This window comes from Vigna angularis, chromosome 8, assembly GCF_016808095.1.
Source record: "Vigna angularis cultivar LongXiaoDou No.4 chromosome 8, ASM1680809v1, whole genome shotgun sequence".
Lineage (NCBI taxonomy): Eukaryota > Viridiplantae > Streptophyta > Magnoliopsida > Fabales > Fabaceae > Vigna > Vigna angularis.
In genome coordinates this window covers 1,058,131-1,082,731 of record NC_068977.1, presented here as the reverse complement: position 1 = coordinate 1,082,731, position 24,601 = coordinate 1,058,131, and the positions used below count along the sequence as shown (strand labels likewise).

The following is a 24,601-nucleotide window of genomic DNA, read 5'->3' as shown; positions in this document are numbered from 1 at the left end:
ATTGACACTAGTGATCTACACGATTCATTGACAACAGTAATCTTTCCTTGTCATCAACATCATTGGCTTGCACATCAGACTCGTTGTCAACAATTTATGCATTGACATTGACAACTCATCGGTGGAATCCATCACCAACACCATATCAGCCAAATCAGACCCAACTATAATGTCATTGCATAAAAAGAATCATCAAGTCTAATCTCTCTTCAAAGGCACAACATGCAATATTGATTATAGTTAGCATGTCAAATTTCTCGTCTTCATCCTTTGATTAGAAATTATGCTTTGATATCACTATTGGGAGTTACTCAATAGCAAAATAATTTCTCCAAGCAAAATCACTTCTACAAATAATAGTAGAAATGTATATAAAATCACACAAGAAATTTTAAGTGGTTGGGTATCTCAATCCCTACATTCATAAATACTTAACAAAAAATATTATTACTTAACACGCAGTTTTTCTAACTATAATTACAAACCATCTCATGCAATTTTTTGGCAAATGAAAACCTTCTCATATATTTCTTTTACAAAATTGCAAATCCTTTAATAACACACAACTACCAAGTCTCTCACTGAGTTTTGGTAATAACATAAAAATTAACTATTTATTTTTATAGTATTTTTCTACTAATTTCCTCTTCATATGTGAGATTTTGGTAAATATCCACTTTAGAACCAACAATACCATATATGCGATGAAGAAAATTACATATACAATAAAAATGAATAAAAAAACAATTTCATATTTTAGTAAAGAGGAAAAAATAACACAAATTAAAATTCTAATTAGACAATATTAATCGAAAGTTGATTATTTCTAAATTGTGAACTCTAAACAAAAAGAAAGGTAAAAAATAGGAATGGTTTAAAAACTTATAAAAAAAAATCAAATTAATAATTATAAAAAGTATATCTTACAATCGTAACATAAAAGCATAATGCAAAAGTGTCCAAACATATTAAAATGAACCAACCATAATCATGAGTCATTTCAATATAAAAAACTATTATGTCATTTAAAAATAAGTTAGTAATAAACCAAAAAAAAATACAACAAATTTGTAAATTTTACATATCAAAATAAATAGAATATAGGTTAATCTATTCCAACCCATCTCAAAAACAATCTTATTGCATTAATTACATCATAGACTACGATTTTAAGAAAAACATAATCTATAAAAATGAAATAATATTTTTATAATTTTTGGCTAAGTATAAATCACGATTCTACATAAAACTTTAATAGTCAAAGTATAGATTCTCTCTCAATGAACTATAAAGTATAAGTAAACTATATTTTTATTATTCAAATGATATGTTTTTCATTTTTTTTTTCTGTAAACAATCACATAAATGTTAATAACTTAAAAGGAAACACTTATAAAATCTTAATTAACACTTTAACAATTATTCAAACTCCTATTATACATATACTTTCTTCTTCCACTTGGTCTCTCTATATTTCATATAGATTTGTAGGCCTATAATTAATTTTTAATTCTTTAAAGGAGTTGAAGGTTACCTTCTTCCATTATCCATAAGACTTGTGATACTTGAACTAAATGTCGTAAATTTCTTTCCTCTTTCGAAAAATGTACAACACACATCACATGCTTCTGATGCATATGCTTTTATGTCTTCAGAGGATCCAAGGGTCACTATTGTCTACTAAGTTATAGTTTATCTCACAATCCAAAAGTAGTCATTTTTCCAATATATATTAATTATTGCGATATTCATGCATGCATGCTCATATGATGAACATGGTTAGGCAGCAAAACCTAGTGTTATTACAAAAGGACAATGCATTATTATAATAAATAATCTTAAATTTAATTATCCTCTATTTAAACCCTCCAACACTCATTATGATTTCCACGTCTTCTCTTCTTCTTCTTTTTTCTCTCTCTTATGTGTATATGTACAACATAATGGACAAAAAACCATGCAACTCAACATCATCTCATGATCCTGAAGTGAGAAAGGGACCATGGACCATGGAAGAAGATTTGATCTTGATCAACTATATTGCAAATCATGGTGAAGGTGTTTGGAATTCTCTAGCCAAAGCTTCTGGTAAATATATGTTAATTATTTTATTATTCATCTTTTTTTTTTTGTTATAAACCCTAATTAGGGTTATATATATATATATCATCATGTTGATGTATGAATATTTGTGTAGGTCTTAAACGAACTGGAAAAAGTTGTCGACTTCGTTGGCTAAACTACCTTCGTCCTGATGTTAGAAGAGGGAACATTACAACAGAAGAACAGCTTTTGATCTTTGAGCTTCATTCAAAGTGGGGTAATAGGTGAATATATATATCTAAAAATATACATATACTAGCAATAAAGTGCACATTTTCAACTTTCTTATATATCTGAATCTTGGTATGAGAGGTATGTCATTTTAATCCCCAAAAGGAAAATTTCTTCTCCAACTTTCTCCCACAATTGAAAGATAGAAGAAGATGTTGACTCTATTCTAACATGTTATTGATTAAAGTTTATAAGTTTTTTATGAGCATCATTTCTAAATCAGAAGAGTTTATCTTTGAATAAAAAGTGAAAAAAAAATATAATGGTTTTCAAGCATTGAAATTGTTATTTAGCCTTTTTCTGTAATCTGAAAATATCATATAGTTTGTAAAAGCATGTCAAGAACATAATTGGCAGTGTCATGGAAGATTATTAGAGTGAGAGAGATCTAATTTGTTCATGGTTTTGAATTAGCCAAGAAAAGGATTGGAACACATGGGGTGTTTGTAAAATTTAGGTTAAAAAAAATATTACTATTAAAAATCGGTTCTCATAAGTTTTTGGAATTCTCAAAATGGATTTTATTCATATATATGAAAGAAATTAGAGGTTTTTTTGTATGCAACATGACACATGCATGCATGTGCTTGGGAGGTGAGGGGGTTTTGAGATCTTGAACAAGAAGAGAATGAAGTTTTCGAAAAATTACCTTAAATAAAAGTTATTGTTTATGATTATTATTTTAATTCTTAATTTATTTTTCAAATACAAAATACTCATTAATTTTTATATTTAAAAAAGTGAAAGGTAAATATGTTTTAAAATTTCTCTTATTTCTAGCTTTAATTTTCTTTTAATCTTTTGTAACTTATCTTTGACAGTTAAATTATAAAAAATATATATATAAGAATAAGAAGATATTGATATTAAGATTGCAATAGTTAAGATATATGTAGGAATGAATAAAAACGACGAACCCCTAAATAAATTTATTATGTGCAGATCTGAAAATAAAAAAGTGAAACAAGTTGTAGAAGTTGATAAGCTATAGGGAATTAATGACACAGTACGCTAAAAAACAGTTATATGTTCTTAAACAAAAGTATACGAACGGGGATAGATGGGGTACCTCAATAAAATAAATTAGGTTTAATTATTCATCTAAATCCAATAAATTAATAAAAATATATTGAAAAGCATTAGAGTAAATATATTATTTTTACTATGTTTCTCTTCTTCTTCACATATAATCATTTTCAAGGACCCTTCTTCCTATGAGACAAAATTTTGTAGGTCTAATTTTTTTCTGAAAAATAAAATATTTATTGTAAAATAAAAGAGTGAATAAAGAATTTTAGAAAATATAGATAAAAAAAAAGGCCTAAACTTGGATAGTGCACAACTCAACCCTAGTACCTTTCCCACCCTTAGTACTTCTTCCCATCTAAGAAAAAAAAAACTCAAATATTTAAGGAAAATTGATAAATGTTATTATCCCTTGTAGTTGGGATAACAAAGGAGGCACAAATTTAGGACACGTGGCTTTTCTTGGGCACCTAGGTAGCACTACTTTTTTGTTTGGTAGAATTAAAAAAGAACTAGAATGGATTATAATAGAAATGGTGTATGAAAATATAGAGAAATAAGCAAAATTTTCAAAACTTTTTTTTTTATTGAAAGGAAATAGAAAAAAAAGATCAATGAAAAAGTGGTAATTAATTAACTCTACCTTATTTTATTTTACTTTTCATTCAATCATACATCTACCATCATCATAATCTTATTTCTCTATCTCTTTCTATTAAAGAGGGTATTAGAGGAAAAGGCTCAAAAGAAATGAAAGTATCATAGATGAAATGATAGAATAGAATAAATAATGGAGTTTTTTATACATAAAAGTGTACATAAATATCATAGAAGAAAAATTTATGAGATGAATGTTGGAAAAAAAATCTTGAAAATTTGTATAAAACACAGAAAAAAAAACATTTTTATACTAATAGAATCTATATACAAAATATGAGAAACCTAGGAATGTTAGAATCAAAGTACACTATATATATTTACCTGGGGATTGCATTGAGAAATATGATTTTGGTGTTCTCAGATCCCATGTTGTAGCAAAGCAAATGCATCTCCAAAGGGAGATTGAGCAACTTATAGCCAAACTCTTTTATAAGTGAGACTCAAAAACCATCATCACTTTTATTCTCAACCAAGGAACGTGGTCTCAAATATAGACACGTGAAAAATGCAGAAAAAACAGACATGTGACATTTATTTAATATTGGTGTCTGTTTTTTTTATTATATTTTATTATTACCAATATAAAACGTGCCAACACTTTCATTTAGTATTGGTGTAACTTTATCATGACATTCCTTTTACCCCAAATGCACAAATTTCAGTTTGTCTTCTCACCATCACTTCAAATTTCAATTATCTAACATGGTTTCTCTTATTAAGGTGGTCCAAAATTGCAAAGCATCTTCCAGGAAGAACTGACAATGAGATTAAGAACTTTTGGAGAACCAGAATCCAGAAGCACATGAAGCAAGCTGAGAATTCACAGCAACAGGGTAATAACAGTAACATTTCAGAGACAAATGATCATCATCATCATCACCATCAACATCATCATCATCATCAAGCAAGCTCTAGCACAAGCCTAGCATCCAACATGGCACTGCAAATTGAGTCTTACTCCACACCCTCATATCAAGAAACTTTGGAGCCATTTCCATCACAGTTTCCTCCAATCACTGATCAATCAAGTTCATGTACCAATCACAACATCAACGGCAACACCAACTATTGGAACATAGAGGATTTGTGGTCTATTCACTTGCTCAATGGGGATTGAATAACCTACATGCATGCATACATAAATCATATATTTATATATATATATATATATATGATATATGATATATATATATATATATATATCTATATTTATATATATACCTAAGTTGTTATTGTGTCATCAGGCTTAACTAATAACATCATTAGGCAAGTTTATGTGGTGTTACCATGCATTTGATGTGAGTCAAGGATTAAGTTACTTATGGATTGGAGTATATTTATATATGTAGGAACTTTTATGTATATGTGCATTATTGTATGATTATCGTAAATAATATGGTAGGTGTACCATATAAGATATGTTTGAGGTTTACAAAACTTTTGAATAATATGGCATGCTCGTGTTGTAGTAAATCCTAGTATGAATTATGTTATTTGTCTCAGCTTTATGTAGCTTAAGCTCAACCTAATCAGTTCTGATAAATTTTACGTAAAAATATGATTCTCCCACCTGATTTTATTTTGTCTAATAAATTAATTTTTCAATAGTAATTATTTTTTTTATAACTTTATAATTAATTTAAGGATTAAATATGTTTTTAATTTCTAAACTTAAAAATGAAATTGAAATTTATTTATATCTCAATGATAAATTTTAATCCCTAAAGTAAAAAAAATAGTAATTTTAACCCAATAACATTAACTTTTTTCTTTCATGTTAAATGGTGTATGAGACTTTTATTTGAGTTATTTATATCATTTAATATATTTTAACTCAAATATCAATTTAGAATATCGTTGAACACGTAAAAATATATTAATGTTGTTTTCTGTTTAAAAAAATTATATTTACTTATTTTTAAAGTTTGAAGACTAAAATATATCAAAATTTCAGACAATAAGTTACAAATTTACATTCAAATTTAACAACTAAAAATATATTTAATTCTTAATTTAATCGGTTGAATGTTATATTTGATAGCATACCTAATGGATTAAAATTTTTTTTTTCTTCTTCTCTCAAATAAAAACGTATTTCTTCTATCTAAGCTATACAATTTTACATCAATCCAAAAATGTTAACTAGTATGGAAGGAAAAAGATAGTATGAAGTTTTATGAAAGATGTGATTTCCCTTCTAGAATACGTAAAGAGGTGTACGTGATGACGATGTATTTAACTATAGTGCCAGAAGTAGTCTTAAGCTTTTTGATGATTCACATAAATAGAAAGACAACGAAGCCATCATTGACATGAACTTGTATTTCCATTTTAGAAAAAGAAATTGTCATCATCACACTGCCTAACTGAACCTAAAAGAAATCTAACACTTCGCGAAATCCCAACCACTAACTCATTTCGATCGGTTTTATGATGATACGTTTCGATCATAGATGAGGTCTTAGATTTTTGTTTCAGACCAGTGTTCATAGGTTCACACTACATGCACACATATACATATGCATATACATATATACATATATACGTGTATGTATATCATGGCCATGCGAGACATTGGACTTCGACGTAAACCTAATTCTCGACAAAGATAGTGCATGGTTGAAAAGTCTTCACGTGCCCTTCTTAAATCATCTACCTGTTAAATAACATTCATAACATATAATTATTTAATTAATTCGCATCCTTTATAAAAGGGTGTAGAAAGAAACAAAGTTCAAACTGTCTCACTTTGGTTAAAAAGTAAATCAAATTTTGGATATAACTTACTTGTTCAAGTGTTTTTTTAAGGTGTGGTTGGATCTAACCTTTTGTTTTTTTTATAATTATTATTATTATATGGCTTTTAAAAAGTTAATAAACATGTTGTATTTTTTACCTAACATTGATCCTTAAATGACATATAAATTTATTTTTTAATAACTTTATAATTGTATCTTTTATGTAGATCGATATCCTTAATAATTAAGAAAGGTGAATTTTTACAATATGTTTAAGTTTAATTAAATAATACAAGAATATTATAATCAAGATATTTATATATTTACTTAGAAAGGCTCTTCCAATGAACTAAACCCTATCTTTCTTAAAATAAATAGTCTTTCGTAGAAATATATATTTTACTTATTTCTTTAAAAATGTCATGCTCTCACATAAATTTGAATATTTCAAGTCATAGTTATATGGAATAAGTGACCTATTTTCACCTCTATTAATAGATAGAAAATCAAAATGGAAGATTCCTAACAATTACTACTATTATCAATAGCAATTTTGTACATAATAATCTAGTTGTCTTAGACATCTACACTATTCTCATGGATCATGATCTTGGAGAAAAAAGGGTGTAGATTACTTGTCATTTGTGAGCACCAAGTTAGGCAAATGACAACATTAGAATATGGTAGTTACAATTGATGTTATGACACACTTTAATTTTGATTTAGCTTAACATATATATTGAAACAAAGGGAAAAAGTGGGTGACTAGAAACTACCTTATAAAGGAAAGAATTAGGGCAAGTTACTAGTGGGGTTATAACTTTGGCATGTGTTTTTTTGTGAAAAAAAAAAAAAAAAAAAAACTTTTCTCCATATCCAAAGGAAAACTCACATGTGAAGGATAAAGATCACTCAATTTAATATGTGAAGGATAAAGATCACTCTCATGTGCTAGATATTGGGGTCGGCCACTTAAAAAAGTGATCACCGATTTAACATGAGATAAGTGCAATATTAAGTTTCTAATTAGGATATACTTAGTAAAAAAATTAGTGAAAAGATTAGATAAAAGCTAAAAAAAACTAGGTGGTAATGGAAAGTTATGTTTAACAAGATTCTTTTTTTCAATTCCATATCATATTGATTTTGTCTATGACTAAATTTGATTGGTTGACTTTGTGGAGTTTCTTCTCATAATTGCAAATTTTTTTTTTCATATACAAATTGAAACTCAAAACGTGGGGCAAATTGAACCTGGTACCCTCCAATCAATAACTTATTGGTTTTTATTAATTATATTAAATATTAAGTTTATTTTTTTATTTTTTTTACGTGTTGAAAAACCTTTTTGACCTTAAACAATTTTTTTAATAGTTTCTGGTTTTTAGACGACCTTTGATTAATGTTTTTCTACGATGCTTCTTGTAACTTTTAACATTGCATATGTTTTTTTATTTTTCTATGGCCAGACTTCATGCTTTTATGTTTCAGTTCCTGAAATAACTTTTTTTAGGAAGGAGTCTTTATGATTTTGTCTCAGATTTACTGATTAAAATTTTCCTTTACAATGGATTTGCTTTATGGCTCGAGCCTCAATTTTGAGTTACACTAGTATCAATTTTGTTTGCTTGAAATTCATTTATTTTTTTTATTTTTTTTACTTTGACTCTCTATTGGTAATTACAAAACAAACTAAATTAAAGTGAATTTAACAAAAAATTAACAAAACAAAATAAGATAAATGTGAAATTCATTATTAAAATTAAATACACTTATCGTAATACAAATAAAAGTTACAAATCCATAATTAAATTCATTATCACCATGTTTGTAGTGTATCAATCAGTCCATATTAAAAGAAATTTTAAATAATTTTTTGCAGTCTTTTTGTATACTTTAGAAGGTTGGGGAACATGAAAAAAATTTAAAATTTAAGCTACTCCACAAAATTAAACATAAGAACACATCATGAATCCAATTTCATATTACTTCAAAAGTTCCTCAATGAAATAATTAGAAGAGAATATCTATGTTCTTTTTCAATTGACTAACAGAAAATTAAATATAATATAAATACAAGGAGTACTTAAACCATATATATATATATATATATATATATATATATATATATATATATATATATATATATATATATATATTAAATCTAAGGCTATATAAATAAGTAAAGGATTGAAAGACCATTCAACATAAGAGAAATGAAATCTTATGCTTTCTTTCAAATTAATTTAAAAAGATTTAGGCTTAATAAGTTTTATAATCCAAGAACAATTTAACTTATTTTTTTGAAATTTATAATATTCCTATATAGCCACAAAGACTGTATTATAACAAACCAGAACACTTCCCATGCAATTTGGCACTTTTTCCTTTGAGAAAATGGTATGTTGAAAAAAGTATGTGATACTCTACTTATCTAATGAAATATCTAGCCAATTGTAATTAGACATTCACATAAAGAATATATATTATAAAAACAAGTGACTAGGTGGTAGAAGGAACACATTAATTCTTGTGTTGTAAGTTGCATGTTCCTCTTTTATATCCTAATTTTTCTAACAATTTCCTACAAAATATTAAATAATTATATTTTTGGGATTATTAAATGAAAGACATTTTAAAATATCTCATTATCATTGTCAATATTGACCATTTCTTTCTCATGCATGGAGCTTAGAGAAACCTATTTTGATTGAATCTAGCTCTTGTTGGAGTCTCTGGGCATTATTAACGTCATAGAACCTTACAAATTCAAATTTGTTTCCCGTCTTTCAAATTTCCTAGCAATAAAAACTTCATAAACTCATTCCCATTTCTAGAAAATTATCCACATATCAAACTCTTCATAATTTGTTGGAAAATGATGAGAAAATAAGTATGTAGTTGTTATGCATCCCTTCGCTTGATTCCATCTTAAGCATCTAGTGAGAAATCTTAAGTTCACCATTGTAGCATGTTCTAGACATTAATGACAATCAAGATTAGTGTTGTGCATTGTTTATAATATATAAATATAGTGTCAAATAACTTATTGAATAGCTTAATTTTGTTTGAAAAACATTGTATTTTTTAGATTACTATAAAGGCTTTTTCAAATAACTTATCATATTCTTTTTAACTCACCTTTGATTTACAAATTTCAAACCTAAGTACTTAAGTTGGTAAAGAGTACTCCAAACCATCAAACTACTCAGATGATTCGTAGTAAGAAGTATATATGTGAAATAACTTTGATTTACACTTAATTTTTGTGTGTGTGAACGCGTGACTTAAGTGATATGTAACAAAACGTTCGTGATACATTAAATGATTTTGTCTTACTTTTAATTATAAAAAATGTAGGTTTTCAATATTATTTTATAGAAGGTATTTTGAAATACCTCATTATGATTTTGAGAACAACTCTATGTACGGATTCGAACCTAAGTGTTTAAATTGGTAATAGGTGATTCTAACCATCAAACTACTAAGGTAACCCGTACTAAGAAGTTTATAGTATATACAATAATTTCATGTTACTCTTAATCATATAAATCAACCATTTCAAAAAATCTAATTAATAATAAATTCTATACAAAATTTAAGATTATTTTTCACAATTAATAGACCTACTTAATTATATTATATTTTTATTATTTATTTTTTTGTATGGTATTTATTTATTTTTTATCAAACTAGTGTTTCACTTTTTCTTTAAGAAAAATGTTATTTTATGTTTCCAAGATTACTTTATAAAAGTTATTTTGAAATACTCAGTTATTCTATGCACTCATAGAAGTAGCCATTCATCCTTATTAAATTTAACAAATCTTATATCAAAGAAAAATTTAATATATGAAAAATTTTAATAACTTTTTACAAAAAGTTTAGAAACATAAAAATTTAGTTAAATCTTTACTAAATTTTAAAATTCGATTAAGCTTTAGTCATTTTAAAATTTCATTAAATTTTTATCGGATTTTGAAATCTAGCCTTTGATATATTTCGAACACATCGCAAAACAACATATCTTAAGTTTATAAGTCTATACACATTACAATTTCAAACTTCAAATGCACGTATCTAAGTAAAAAAAGAAAAACAACGTATACTTAGTTTTACAGTGGTCGCAGGAAGAAGAACAACCTTCGTCTTTGTCCATTCACCAACAAATCTTCACCACCACGTGCTAATGCAACCTTCTAACAGTCTGTTAAGAGGAAATGGTAGCAAATGAGGGTGCAGTTTTTAGGGTTTACTTTGAAATTTTACAAAGGATATTTTACCTTAAGTTTCGTGTGATTTAATAGCAGAGTAAAAAAGTAAAAATATTTTACCTTAAGTTAACCAAATTTACCCTACGTCAAAAGTGTTAGTCTTGGTATTTTTTGAAAATTTGAAGATGCGAGCAAAACTGTTAGAGGTGCATGGAGAAGTAACCTTAAAGCATTTGTTATTTAAGCCCACAAATAATTCTTTATTAGTTAGGCTTCGTCTTCGTTAGGCTTTTACTTCCAATACCCTATAATCTATTTGAACACTCCCTCGAATTTTCAAAATTATTCATTTTGTATTATGTAAAATTGACTTTCGAAATACATATTTTGGAAAATTTTCAGAATAAATTTTTCGAAATCTCCATGATAAGATTATTGGAATATATTTTTCAGAAAAAAAAAATTGGAACATGCTTTTTAAAACAACATTTTCATGGCGTTCTGGAATGAAATTTCCAAAATAAAATTTTCAAAACTCATATATTACCCTTTACGAAACGATTTTTTTTCCCTGGATTTTTTTTCTTTTTCTTCTTCTGCTTCTCTTTGTCTTTGTCTGCAATAGTGATGACGATGGAATTAGTAAGGACGACAGTGACGGTGGTACTGGCTGGTGAACAGTGTTTATGTTTTTTCCTCTAATTGTAGGAGTGTCGTTAATAATTTTTGGGTGTTGGAAGCAATAACATCTTTTGCTTTTATAAAGCTAAAAGAATGGGTTTGGAATTTATTTGGTATTCTATTTGCATTATTTTTTCTCTTTCATTCGTCGTTATTTTTTTAGAATTTTGGTTTAATTAGATAGATAGTCCAAAGCGTAGTGTCTACTTGATTTTCGTTTTTAAAAAATTCAACTTGGTTCACAATTGATTTAATGTGTATCATTCGACTTCTTTCCTTTATTTTTTTTTTCAAGTAACGGTGTTAACATGATGTGACAAAACATTATAATGATATAGTAAAACACATGTAAAAATATAATAATAAAAAAAAGCGATATATAGTAACATCAAATCCAAATATTTTTTTCTTTTATCCATGCACGATGGACCAACCAGAATGTGCCATATCATGATTTGTGCCACGTCATTTCCACTTTCATCACCAAAAATTAGAAACTCTAATTCTCCTATATACCAAGCCGTCAACAACCATGCGCCACCAACATTCACTATGTCGGGAATCGTGAAGTCACCATGACGTTCAGCCTTCATCATCGAAATCCCAAATCACACTACCCAAACTCCACGGTCAACCACCATCGATCTGAAAACCCATAAACAACCACCACGCCACTATTGTGCCTGAACCACCAACAACCTCTGACCTGCAAGTAACCCAAAAAACCAGTAGAAACCCAAAAATATAACCAAAGGGAACACGAATATAATCATGAGACCACTGAGAGCATCTCCTCCATGCGTCACCATTATCTTTCTCTTGTGTTTGTTTGTGTTATTTGTAGTTAGTTGTTTCTTTTCTCATGATCATCTTATCAGTGTGAGCAGATAAAGATGCATGTATATAAAGTTGGGAGATGTTTTAGGAACAAGTTAGTTTTGGTATAGGGCTTTTGTTGGTTGAATGAAAAATTCTTTTAGTTTATACAAATTTTAATTTAAAATAGTTTTTAATCCTAAATACTTTTGATTTTAACAAATATTGTTCCATGACTTGTTAGCAATTTGCCACATTTAAACTTTCAAATTATTATTGTTTGTCTATAATAAATTATTTGAAAAATAGAGGCTATTTTTTTTAATTTCAAGAATAAAAGTGAATTTTTTTTCCTAATTTTAAAGACTTAAAATATAAATAATTTTTTTTCTTAATTTTAAAGACTTAAAATATATAAGTTATTTCTTTTTCTAATTTTAAAGACTAAAAATATAATTTTTTAAAAATTTGTAGATGTTGAATTTTCATGATTCATTAAATTCTTTAGAAAAATAATTTATGAAATATATTGTAAGAGCCTGAAAATAATAAGGCTATTGGGCCTTATGTTGAGGCAGTCAGCCCATAAGCTAAGGACCCATGACCTCAGGAAGGGGTTTTTTAAAAATCAGAATTCCTTCATTTTGTCAGCTTTCTTTCTCTCTTTAAAACCCTTGTCCTAAAATTCTCTCTGCCTTTTCTCTAGATTTTCTCTTCACTGAACCGATCAAATTTTGATTTGAAGGTGTTTCCGCGCTCACTGCATCAAGGGCTTCAGTTTGAACCGAACGTTTTTCCATTCCGACCAGTAAGTGTTTTTTCCCATTTTCTTCAACCGTTCTTGAACCTAAGCCATGCAACTTGCTGGTTGCCTGTTAGTGGTAGCTTTTCCTTTAGTTTCTCTGTCCCTTCCAACTTTAAGAAATGTGCTCCGCACCAATTTTTGGTGGCTTATAGGTGTTGTCAAACTCGCCTCTGTGAGGAGGTACTGCTAGAGCGTTCCTAGGAGTGGTACTGTTAAGCTTTCCAGGTAAGGGGAGCTAATTATTTTTGTATGAATTTATTTTATAAAAATATATGCATATGAATGTTGAACTGGTGTGCTCTTGTGAAACTGTTTTATGACTTTTATTGTATTGGGTGTTATAACTGAAATTGTAAAATTGTGCATGTTGTGATGTGATGAATTTAATTTGTTTTGAATGAGTTTGTTCGCTGAAATTGATCTTGTTGGAAGGTCTGGAGTAAGGGTTTTGTAATAGCATGTATATAGGTATTAAATAGATGTACATGTACTGTTTGAGGTTGTTGTGAGAGGAAGTGAAAATATTAAAATTAGGCATTTAAGATTTAGAGCATAAGAGAACATGGTAGATCATTTAAATAAATTAATTGTTAATTGTTGAGAGCCTTTCTTTGTTGGTAGGATACAGGAACCTTAAAAACCTGAGTTGACACATCCCTGATCATAGAGCAGCCCTGGCCTAGTCCAGTCAGTTGTGACTAGTCATATGTGCTGGCGTCGAAGGTGAGTTTGATACGTTCAGACATCTGGGTCCTCTCTGGTGACCAATTGGGGTAAAGAAAGATCTCTACTAGGATGAAAATAAAATAAAACAAGTTGATTGTAGATGCATAAAGTTATCATGTGTTAATTTCTAGTCAATTATAATTTTAGGAAATCAGTCGCTGTGTGTTTGGAATTTAAAGTAAGGATTCATATATATATATATATATATATATATATATATATATATATATATATATATATATGATATGTAACGTTATAAATATATATTTTTTATATTATATTAAACTAATATATATATATATATATATATATATATTAGTTTAATGGTGCATTGATATTTCCAAACAATAACTCCAATATCCATTTTGCACTTTATGATTTCCAGGGTGGGTAGTTAGTTATGATTAATTTAGAATCCAGAGTAGCCTTGATTCCAGCAAAACAGGTGTCTGAAAAGAGAGTTTGATATGCTTATAATGTAATATAAATATGTATATTTACAAGATACTGTACCTATCATATATATATATATATATATATATATATATATATATATATATATATATATATATATATAAAATAAAGTAAGGATTGTTGTTTCTTATATTGAAACGTAAGTGTTAATCAATAATTATATTACTTGTAGGTATGTATAAATTGATGCATTTTATGAGCTGTTATGGGTTAGTTGGAGCTGTTTGGTTCTTGGTATTGATTAACTTAGATTCAATTGTGGAGATGTTATTTTTATAATTTGTGAGTGGTGAGTAATGTATATTGTTGAGATTGTGTATATGTTGATTTTGGCAGAAAGTATATGATTACAAAGTGATGAAAGTATGATCCAAGTTGTAAATCAAGTTCCATCTGTGTAGGATCTCTTGGTGAGATCCTTAGTGTTTTAGAATGAAAGTAGGAGCTCAGTCTTGGGGGTCATTCTGAAACTCCAATGGTTAATCATACTCAAGTAGATGGATTAATCCATGTGGTGAGGAGTAGCAGAAAGTCTTAGTCTTGGGGGCTTCCAGTATGCCTCAAGGCCCGGAACATGCTAACCTCGTGAGTGTGACAGGGTGGGGAACCCAAGTTTCATAAGTCACCACGAGTGCAGGACCCACCATAGCTCGACTATCATTCTAAAGTCCGGACGAGTCAAGTCTAGAAGATAACATGCTAGGATGTATGCCTTAAACTGCTTTGATTTACGTTAACTCTTGTATGTTATGTGCTTGATATGATGCATGCTTTTATATAATTAGCTCACCCTTGCTTGTTTGTGTGCTTGTTGTATGTGTTTTCTTTTGCAATGATCATCCACTTGGATGTGAGCAGAGGAAGATGAGGTTTCTTTGGAGGCAACATTGGAGAGAAATGAAGATGATGTTGCATCTTAGACTCACTAGGAATTCTTAGTTCTCTTATGTCATTTTGAAGAACCTTGTTATGTTTTATGTTTCAAATTCTGGACATATTTTGGAATACTCTAGTGCTTGAAGTTTTAATTTCTTAGTAAATTCTGGAAGACTGTAATCCTATAATACTTTAAGTACATATCTTAACTGCTTTCTAATATTATAAATTGGTAATGTCTTTTATATATATATATATATATATATATATATATATATATATATTATTATATTTGGGATGTCACATATAGCATTCAATATATTGTAGAAAATAATTTTTTAAATTTATTAAATGGTTCTTGAAGGTTAACATTTTATTTTAATTAACGTTTGAGAGTTATTGATTAAAATGAGGTATGGTGTAAGGAGAGGGAATTTGATATTAAAAATAAAAATGATATTTTCCTCAATAGAATACATCTATCTCCAACATATTCACACGCATCAATAAAAATACATAACTCATTTAATTTTTTATCAATATATCAAATTATCCTTAATTATTGGCAATTAAAAGAATCTCACTATCTATTAATACAATATGTATTATATATTAATAAAATTATAAAATGTTTTACAAAAAAAGTCGTTAATTTAATTTTAAAAACGTCTTATAACAAATAACATTTGTTAAAATAAAACTGTAATGTAAAAAAAAGAAAAAAAAACATTTGCCTTGATGAGGAAATATAAATTAACAATAAAATAATTTTAATATATTTTCTTAAAAAGTTATATTTCTACCAGAATTGAAAGGGTTTATTAAGACTTGTATATGTGGCAAAAGATATAATATGTTATTAGTTAGATATAATTAAAATCAAAACAATTATGGAAAGGGCATTTGGTCTAGTGGTATGATTCCCGCTTTGGGTGCGAGAGGTCCCGAGTTCGATTCTCGGAATGCCCCATAATTTTTCTTTTATTATTTTCCATTTTCATATTTTTAAGTTTTCAATTTGCATTTTAATCCATGAAGTTTGGCTCATGTATTGTTATTTTATTGCTAATTTTTGCACTAACTCATTTTTTAAAAAAGTTTAAAAGTTGATAGGATTAGGTGGAGCGTTCTAGGGTTGAATTTGCTGAATTTAATGTCATTTAATTGTTGTATTTTCTAGTCATGAATATAAACAAATTCATGAGTTTTGGTTCTTTTACCACATAATAAGGGGAATATGGTCAGTTACTATAAGAAAAGTTCAAGCTATTTAAAAGTCAAACTTTATGATTTAAAAAATGTTTATTATTGAAGCATGTTTAGATGACATAAAATTAGGATGTTGAATCATAAAAGAAATATTTTTTATCTCAGAAACATCAACAACTAAATAAAATATTAATTAAAAAATGGGTGTTAAAATAATGTTACAGGAAAAGAAAAAACTGCAAAGAGTGAAATATAAATAAATATTTCATTGGGACTGGAATGAAAAGAAAAAAAATTAAGGATTAAAAGAAAAATTCAAAAGTTTGTAAGCTTTGAGTAAAAAAAGAATACATTTATTAATTCTTATTTGCAATTAGATGATGGATGAAATCAAAATATTACATAAAAATCTAGGAGGGACTAAAATAGAAAATAAAGTTTGTTCAATTATTAAATCAATGATAATTTTGTATTGTAAATTCAATTTCACATGTTTTTATCTTTTATTTTATTTTCAAAACGAAAATAAAAATTGTTTACATGAAATTCACTAAAACTTTCATTCGTTCCTTATTTATTACTTTAATTGGCAGTGGATAAATAATATGAAAATTGAGAAACAAAGGAGAAAAAAAATATTTAAATAAACATGGTTGACTAAAGATGAAATAAATAATAAAGAAAATATAAAGAAATAAAGAAAAAATATAAAAAGTGAAAGTAAGGTATTATGTTAATATCTAGATTAATCCTTTCATTACACTTTGTGTTTTTCTCTCCGTCGAGTTGCTCTCGTTTTCTCAGGCCACTTCTTTCGTACACAGGTAAATAAATAAGAATCATATGCTAATCTTCTATCTAATAATTCATTAACATCATAATCTTTTATATATATTTTTATCATTTTTTTCATAATTGATTTTGATAAATCCTAAATCGATTTTCTTCATTTGTTAATTGCTTATTAATTTCAATTCAACATATCATAATTGATTGTCTTTCTTTTTTTAATAGTTATATATATCATTGGTTTTTGTGTTTATAGATTTTGATTATAATAAGATTATAAGTTAGGGATACGGTGTATTGTTAACCTTCATCCCTTTAGTGAATTGAAAAACCTTGGAATAAATTTTAATATATTTTTTTCACAATTTTTTTCTTTATAATTAAACAACTTATAAATTCACTTTATTTTTTGGCTACTTCTTTCTTCCTTATGTATCCAATTCCTTGTGTTTGATAAAATTTAGTTAGACAAAAAATAAAAACTAGAGCATATAAATATAGTAGATAAGGAGTTTAGATAAAACAATTAAATAAGAACACGTGGGTTTGACATAAAAATATAAGAGAAAAATAGATTATATATAATTAAAAAATATATACTTTTTCTCTTTTTATTTTCATGTATTTTACTTATTAAATAAGATTTGTTCAAGTTGTAAAAAAATATTGAATAAAATTGTTAAAAGCTGTAATGAAGTTATTGTCTATTATGTGTCAAATATTTGTTAGGTTTTAATATTCTCTTAATTGATTTTTACATACTATGCTAACATATTTCTTTGTAGTATTGTTGATAAATTTCATATTAAATAAGATTTATAATTTTTTATTTATATTTATAAATTTTAATATAATTTTTCTTATTTTTTTATAATTAAATAACCTACAAATTGACTTTATTTATTCGTTATTTCTTTCTTCTTGTATGTATCTACCTTTTTGTGTTTGATAAAATTTAGTTGGGCAAAAAATTAAAATTGGAGCATATAAATAGAGTACATAAGTAAAAAACATATGTTGTTTGGTTAAGATAAAATAATTAAATAAGAACAAGTGAGTTTGATATAAAAATATAATGTGTAATGATGTGGAAATTGCATAGTGATTTGGTTTTATGTTATTGGTTAAATAAAAAGATAGAAAAAAGAATTAGATTATAATTAAAGAATAATATTTTTTTCTCTTTTTATTCTTGTATATTTTCTCTGTTAAATAAAATTTATTGAAGTTGTAAATAAATATTGAATAAAATTATTAAAAGTTATAATAAAGTTATTTTTCATTATATATCAAATATTTGTTAGGTGTTTGATATTCTATTAATTCACTTTCACATACTATACTAACATATTTTTATACTTTGTAGTAGTATTGTCACTAAATCTAACATACATTGTAAAGAATGTTTTAATATGCTATGTCATAATTTTCCTTAAAATTCTCAACTTTACTTTTCTGCTTATTAAATGATATTACAAATTTAAAAATGAATTTTTGTCTTGTATGTTAAAGCTTATTTGAAACTGTAAAATGTATGAGTATCACGGTACTCACAAATTATAATTAATAGTTTTTATTCAAGTATTTTTTAACATATGAAGTTGTAGTTCTTTTTAGGAAGATTATCTTTTCTTAAAACTTATATTATGTGATTCAACTAATTTAAATGTTTTAAAAAAGATTAAATTTATTTTCATTATTATTTGATTCAATACTTTTACTTAAATTATACATTGAAAACTATTATATTTATATAAGTTTATATTTTATTTTTTTTAAATTAAAAAATATTTATAAATATTCATCACTATATATGTATATAAAAAATTCAAAGATATTTTTATTTTTGATATCCGACTTGGAGCGAAACAGATAAAAAAATAATTTTTATAAATGAAATTGGTAAAAAACAGACAATACCACATACTAATGTTTTTGATCAAGTTGTCTTAAATGATATTAATTGAGAATGAAAAAAAAAACTTATATTCATTATACATATAATCTACAACTGATATATAATGAATAATCACTACAATTATTTTAATTATCAACTTATATAACGTATTCTTAGTGATTTTATTTGAATACTTTTTATATCAGGCAATCAAAATAAATAATTTTCCAAGGAAAACAATAATAATTGATAATTATTTAAAATATATTTTTTATTCATATTCATGAATTAAAATTATTTTCAAAAAGGTTAATTTTATTTAAATTTACATTTTACAGCAAAATAACCATTTTTTTCACATTCCCTCCGTGTGAGGACAAACATGGCGTGAAAATAAAGCGTGTAGTGTTTTTGTTGTGTACTCTCGCGAGTTTCTCTCTGTTTCTCTCTCTCTGTCTGAACGCAACACAGCACACCATGAAAGGTTAAAATATCATTCTGGTTCTGTGACAAAGACAATCTCATCCCTCACTCATTCCACCATCTGTAATATTTCGTTGAGTCTTGTGCAGCAATAATGAAAATCAACAGTACCAAGAAATAAATAAAAAAAATGCCAATGAACTTAATCTGTCACCATCTCGAGAATCCTCGATATTTTCAAACACATTCCATAACTAGAAAATTTCCCTCTCTACTATACCTCTCTCACTCTACTTAATAATGTAGCTTTCATTGCAGTACTTGTACTTTTTTTTTAAAATTACTTGATTATTTTTATTTCTTGAAGGATAAAGTTTCAATATTTATATATGTTTTTTTCAAATTTATAATACCCCACAATTTCATTCTTCTTTCTCAGGTCAATACGGGGTATTAAGGATTCTTTCTGGTTGAGGGCACAAGTATAAAGCATGCTACACTAACTAAACTACCCTTTTTCATTCTTCAGGTATTCTCTTCTCTTTATATTTATTGTCCCTTCTTTTGATCGTATTAAAAAAATTTACTACACTAAAGGTTTTACTGTTTTTTTTTCTTTGTCTGTTCCTTTTGTTGTTTGGTAATAATTTATTGTTGTTTTTCTTTAGTGGGTATTATGGTTCTTGCTTCTAAGTTCTAAATCCCCATTTTGAGTTATTTACATTCTTTCTTTCATTCCTTGTAACCTAAAGCCCTAGAAATGTGAGTGTGTAGAAATGTAGACGTGTAATGATTGCGGTTTTTTTTAACATGTCTTTTGGTGTGCTTTTTTTCAGAGTAGGTTGATTTTTGTTGGGAAAAATTTGATCTTTTTCAAATGGGCACGGATGATAGCGACAGCATGGTACTGGGTTCATCTCCTGTGCAAGAAAGTGGGAGCGTGGTTCGAGGTTCAGAGCAGGCGAAGGAGGCTAGGGAAGATGTTGGGGGTTTGAGAAGTGAGGAGGGATGCGGTGGGGTTGCTGTGAATGGGGATGGTTTTTCTAGCATTGAAAACCAAGGTTTGGGTGATGAAGGGGTTGTTAATGTTGTCAATAATAGTAATGTATTGGAGGCCAAGGTTTCGGTTGTGAGTGGAAATGATTGTCAAGTTTTGGCTGATTCTGAGGTGAATGGGGTGACCTCTTGGTTGGGAATGCAAGAAAGTGATATGAGCACTGTGTTTTCTAGTGGTGGAACTGAGAAGCTGGACTATGATTATGCATCTGAGAAGATGGACTATATGTTTGCTTCTGAGATGGAAGAGACTGCTGTTTTGAGTTTGGATGGATCGGTTGGGGATGGTGGAGAACATGGAAGTGATGGAGGTAGGAGTGGTGAGGAAGGAAAATATGAAGATTGTGATGTCGATAATGTCACTCTTGGTTCGGAGAGTAGAGTAGTAGAAGTAGCTGTTTTGAGTGGGGATAGTGTGGTAGGGGCTGGTGCTGAACGCACAATAGATAGGAAGGAAGTTGAAGACTGTGATGTGAACATTGGGGGTATTGATACTGAGAGTAGAGGGGGGGTAGCTGCTGTCATGAGTGTGCATAGTTTGTTAGGAGTTGATGGTTGTGACAGAAGAGAAGAGGATATGATCGAAGAGAAAGATAAAGACGATGATGGGAACATTGTGGTTGGGTTTGATGGGCAAGGCAGAAGAGAAGAGGAAGGTAAAGATGAAGATTGTGATGGGAATGATGTGATTACTACTTCTGAGAGTGGTCCAGCAGAAGCTGCTGTTTTGATTGTGGGCAAGGAAGATGCTAGAGAAGAAGATATGGGTGAAGGGGAAAGTGGAGATGGAGACTGTGATGGGAATGTTGTGTCTGTGACTTCTGATAGTAGGCTAGCAGAAGCTGCTGTTTCTGGTGTGGGTATTTTTGTAGGACTTGGCAGGGAAGACAAAAGAGAAAAGGATATCAGTGAAGAGGAAGGTGGAGACCAAGACCGTGATGGTAATGTTGTGACCATTACTTCTGGGAGTAGAGTATCAGAAGATGCTGTTTTGAGTGTTGATAGTTTTGCAGGAATTGGAGGACAAGACAGAAGAGAAGAGAATACACGTGAAGAGGAAGGCAAAGACAAAGACTGTGATGGAGACATTGTTGCTGTTGCTTCTGAGAGTAAAGTTGCAGAAGCTTCTGCTTTAAGGGTGGATAATTTGACAAATATTGGTGGGAAAGATACATTAGGTGAAGACTGTGATGGGAATGTTGTGACTCTTGCTTCTCAGAATGAAGTTGGAAAAGCTGCTGACTTTAGTGGGGATAGTGTGGTAGGTCTTGGTGCATATGACAAAACAGTGGAGGAGTGTGAAGGCAAAGGAAAGAAAGCAGAATGTGGTGGGAACATTGTGACTATTACTTCTGAGAATAGAGCAGAAGATGCGGCTGTTTTGAGTGTGGATGGTTCAAAAGTGGTTGGTGTTGAGGAAGCAAAAGACGGGGGAGACAGTGAAGAGGTAGAAAAAGACAAAGATTGTTCTGAGAACATTGTGACTATAGAGGTTCCAATTGCAGAGACAAGTGAGAACATGGATGTAGACGTGGAGGACTTGAGCGATGAAGGGTATGGTTTTGCTGTTGGTGATTTTGTTTGGGGTCAAGCTGATAGTAAACTTTGGTGGCCTGGCCGAATTTATGACCCATCTGATGCATCTGACGACGCATTGAAGCTGAAACAAAAGAACAGACTTCTGGTTACCTACTTTGGGCATGGAACCTTTGCATGGTGTCATCCATCACAGTTAAAGCGTTTTGAGGATAACTTTGATGATATGGTTAAACAGAGTAGCTGCATCGATTTTGCCAATGCTGTGCAAGAAGCTGCAAGTGAGGTCGGAAGGCTTCTGTCTATGAAGCTGAGTCGTTTAGTTGTTGACCAAAAAAAAGGTTCTGAATCTGAATCTATTGTCCTCTTGGAGAAAAATTCTGGAATCAAGGAAGGAGTTGTTGTGCCAGAAACTGGCATAGATAGACTTTTATATAGTCAATTTGAGCCAGCAGAATTACTTTCTCATGTGAATCGAATTGCAAGAATTATTGATAGTGGTAGTAGTATTATGGAGCTGGAGATCTTGAAGGCTCGACTTTCTGCATATTATCTGTCAAAAGGGCATAAATTACCTGATTTTATGGATACCCAGCTGGTGCCTGGAGTTGGAGATAGTCTAATGGATGAAACAGTTGCTGTGGAGAACAGTAAAAGTACTGTGGAAGCCCCGACCCAAGGACCATTTGATGAGTTGGGTCATTCTCCAGGGCTTTCAGGGAGCATATCGAACCATGTAAGAAAGCAGAAAAGCATTGCTGAAATTATGAGGGAGGACAAAGATGTTCATACAGCAAGTAGGGGGGTGGAAGCAATTGGCTCAAATGGTGGAAAGAAGAGAAAAGGTGGTGAGGATGGTATGGCATCTAAACCTGTTCAGAAGAAAAAAGAGTTGCTGCTTGTAGACACTGATGAAGATGTGTCAAGTGCTGAACATTCTGCCAAGGAAAACAGTGGTAGCATTGGCTCATGGCTGCGGTCAAAGGAGAAGAAAGAAGTTTTAGATGAAGGGAAGAGCGAAGAACGAAGCAGGAAGGGTAGTTTGTCTAGAGAAAGGAAGAAAAGTAAGTACTTGTCCCCTCCTTTCACTACTCCAATCAGGGGGCAAAGGGAGGAAAGTATGGAAGCAGAATCCTTTACAGTATCCAGAAAAGTTAAAGCATCACAGACAAGTGCAGTGGCTGCTGTTCTGCAATATCCTCCAGTTTATATGGGGAGGTTTTTTGATAGCTCAAATTACCAAACTGAAGAAGATGATGGGAAAATGGTTATTGATCCAGAGAAAATCCAGGCTCCTGTGGAGGAAGTTCTGTTCCAAGTCCGTAATGCAGCTATTAGTCCTCAAATTCGTAGGGAAGGCACTTCTCTTGACCAATTTGTTGACTTCACTTTTGTCTTTAGAAGTTCATTATATTCTGAAGGATCTTTACTTGATGTGTACGAGAAGAATGAGCCTGGAAGGAAAAGAAAGAAGCCAGAATCTGAAGAAGATGGAGTGTTGAAAGAGGCTCATATACCATCAGTGAAACAAAAATCTGGGACAAAGAAGAAAAGAAAGGAAACTGCTTCAGGTAAGAAGGGGGCTGATGAAAATGCTGAAGGGGCGGTTCTTGTTGTTTCATTTTGCCCAGGAACATCTATGCCTTCAAGATCTGACCTTATCTCAGTGTATAGTAAGTTTGGAGCTCTGAATGAAGCAGAAACAGATATGCTCTACAATGACTACACAGCTAGAGTGTCCTTCCTGAGAAGTTTTGAAGCTGAAAACGCCTTCAACCATTCTAAAAGCAATAACCCTTTTGGATCTTCTGATGTCACTTTTCAGCTCGAGTATGGACAAGATGGTGAAAGATCAAAGAACACGCCTTTGCTAGCAGCTACACCACCATCAGTTTCACTGTCACAGGGTGGTGAAGCATCCAGATTGATCTTTATCCAGAAGAAGCTTCAAGGTCTGACTTTGATTCTGGAAGCATCAGGTGACAAATCTCCCGATTTGATGGCTAAACTACAGAGTGAGGTGAAGGCTCTTCTGGAGGATGTCAACCAAATGGTTGAAGCTTCTCTGTTTTAGTCATTATTTAGCAATGATTAGGGTAGGTTTTGTGACTATATGCCCTTCTTTTTGGTTTTGTCGTTGTCTGAGGCCCCTTTTTGGGTTGACCTTGGCCTAGCTTTATTACATAAAGTTAGTTGGTATAGTTTGATGCGGGTCATGACATTTGGTATTTAATTTTATGGACATCGACATCTTTAGACTTTTCATTCTCATGGTAGTAATAATCAAACAGCTTTTTCTTATAAAAAGGTTATTCTATTCCGTTCTGATTATTTTCGTTTT

At 29.5% G+C, this 24,601-nt stretch overlaps 2 protein-coding genes, 1 long non-coding RNA gene and 1 other non-coding gene across 6 annotated transcripts; all 4 read left to right on the top strand.

The window, feature by feature from the left end:
- The first annotated feature begins 1,883 nt into the window (after nucleotides 1-1,883).
- Nucleotides 1,884-5,456, top strand: LOC108345431 (MYB-like transcription factor EOBII). The gene is made up of 3 exons (XM_017584030.2): nucleotides 1,884-2,088; nucleotides 2,198-2,327; nucleotides 4,741-5,456. Exons 1-3 carry the CDS (start codon nucleotides 1,932-1,934, stop codon nucleotides 5,135-5,137), a joined length of 684 nt encoding a protein of 227 aa, XP_017439519.2. The 5' UTR covers nucleotides 1,884-1,931; the 3' UTR covers nucleotides 5,138-5,456.
- Nucleotides 5,457-13,127: 7,671 nt separating this feature from the next.
- Nucleotides 13,128-15,551, top strand: LOC108345460 (uncharacterized). Its single transcript, XR_008244877.1, has 3 exons — nucleotides 13,128-13,277; nucleotides 13,427-13,499; nucleotides 14,811-15,551. It is a non-coding gene; the product is annotated as an uncharacterized LOC108345460 (long non-coding RNA).
- Nucleotides 15,552-16,247: 696 nt separating this feature from the next.
- TRNAP-UGG (transfer RNA proline (anticodon UGG)) lies at nucleotides 16,248-16,319 on the top strand. Its single transcript has one exon. It is a non-coding gene; the product is annotated as a tRNA-Pro (tRNA).
- Nucleotides 16,320-19,881: 3,562 nt separating this feature from the next.
- On the top strand, nucleotides 19,882-24,567 carry LOC108345667 (uncharacterized). 3 transcript variants are annotated; one of them, XM_017584326.2, is made up of 3 exons: nucleotides 19,882-19,970; nucleotides 20,108-20,197; nucleotides 20,505-24,567. In XM_017584326.2, exon 3 carries the CDS (start codon nucleotides 20,546-20,548, stop codon nucleotides 24,332-24,334), a length of 3,789 nt encoding a protein of 1,262 aa, XP_017439815.1. In that variant the 5' UTR covers nucleotides 19,882-19,970; nucleotides 20,108-20,197; nucleotides 20,505-20,545; the 3' UTR covers nucleotides 24,335-24,567. The 3 variants fall into 3 exon arrangements, with proteins under 3 accessions (XP_017439815.1, XP_017439816.1, XP_017439813.1); XM_017584327.2 differs by lacking the exon at nucleotides 19,882-19,970 and having other exon boundaries at nucleotides 20,071-20,197; nucleotides 20,505-21,665; nucleotides 21,738-24,567; XM_017584324.2 differs by lacking the exon at nucleotides 19,882-19,970 and having other exon boundaries at nucleotides 20,071-20,197.
- Nucleotides 24,568-24,601: the final 34 nt, after the last annotated feature.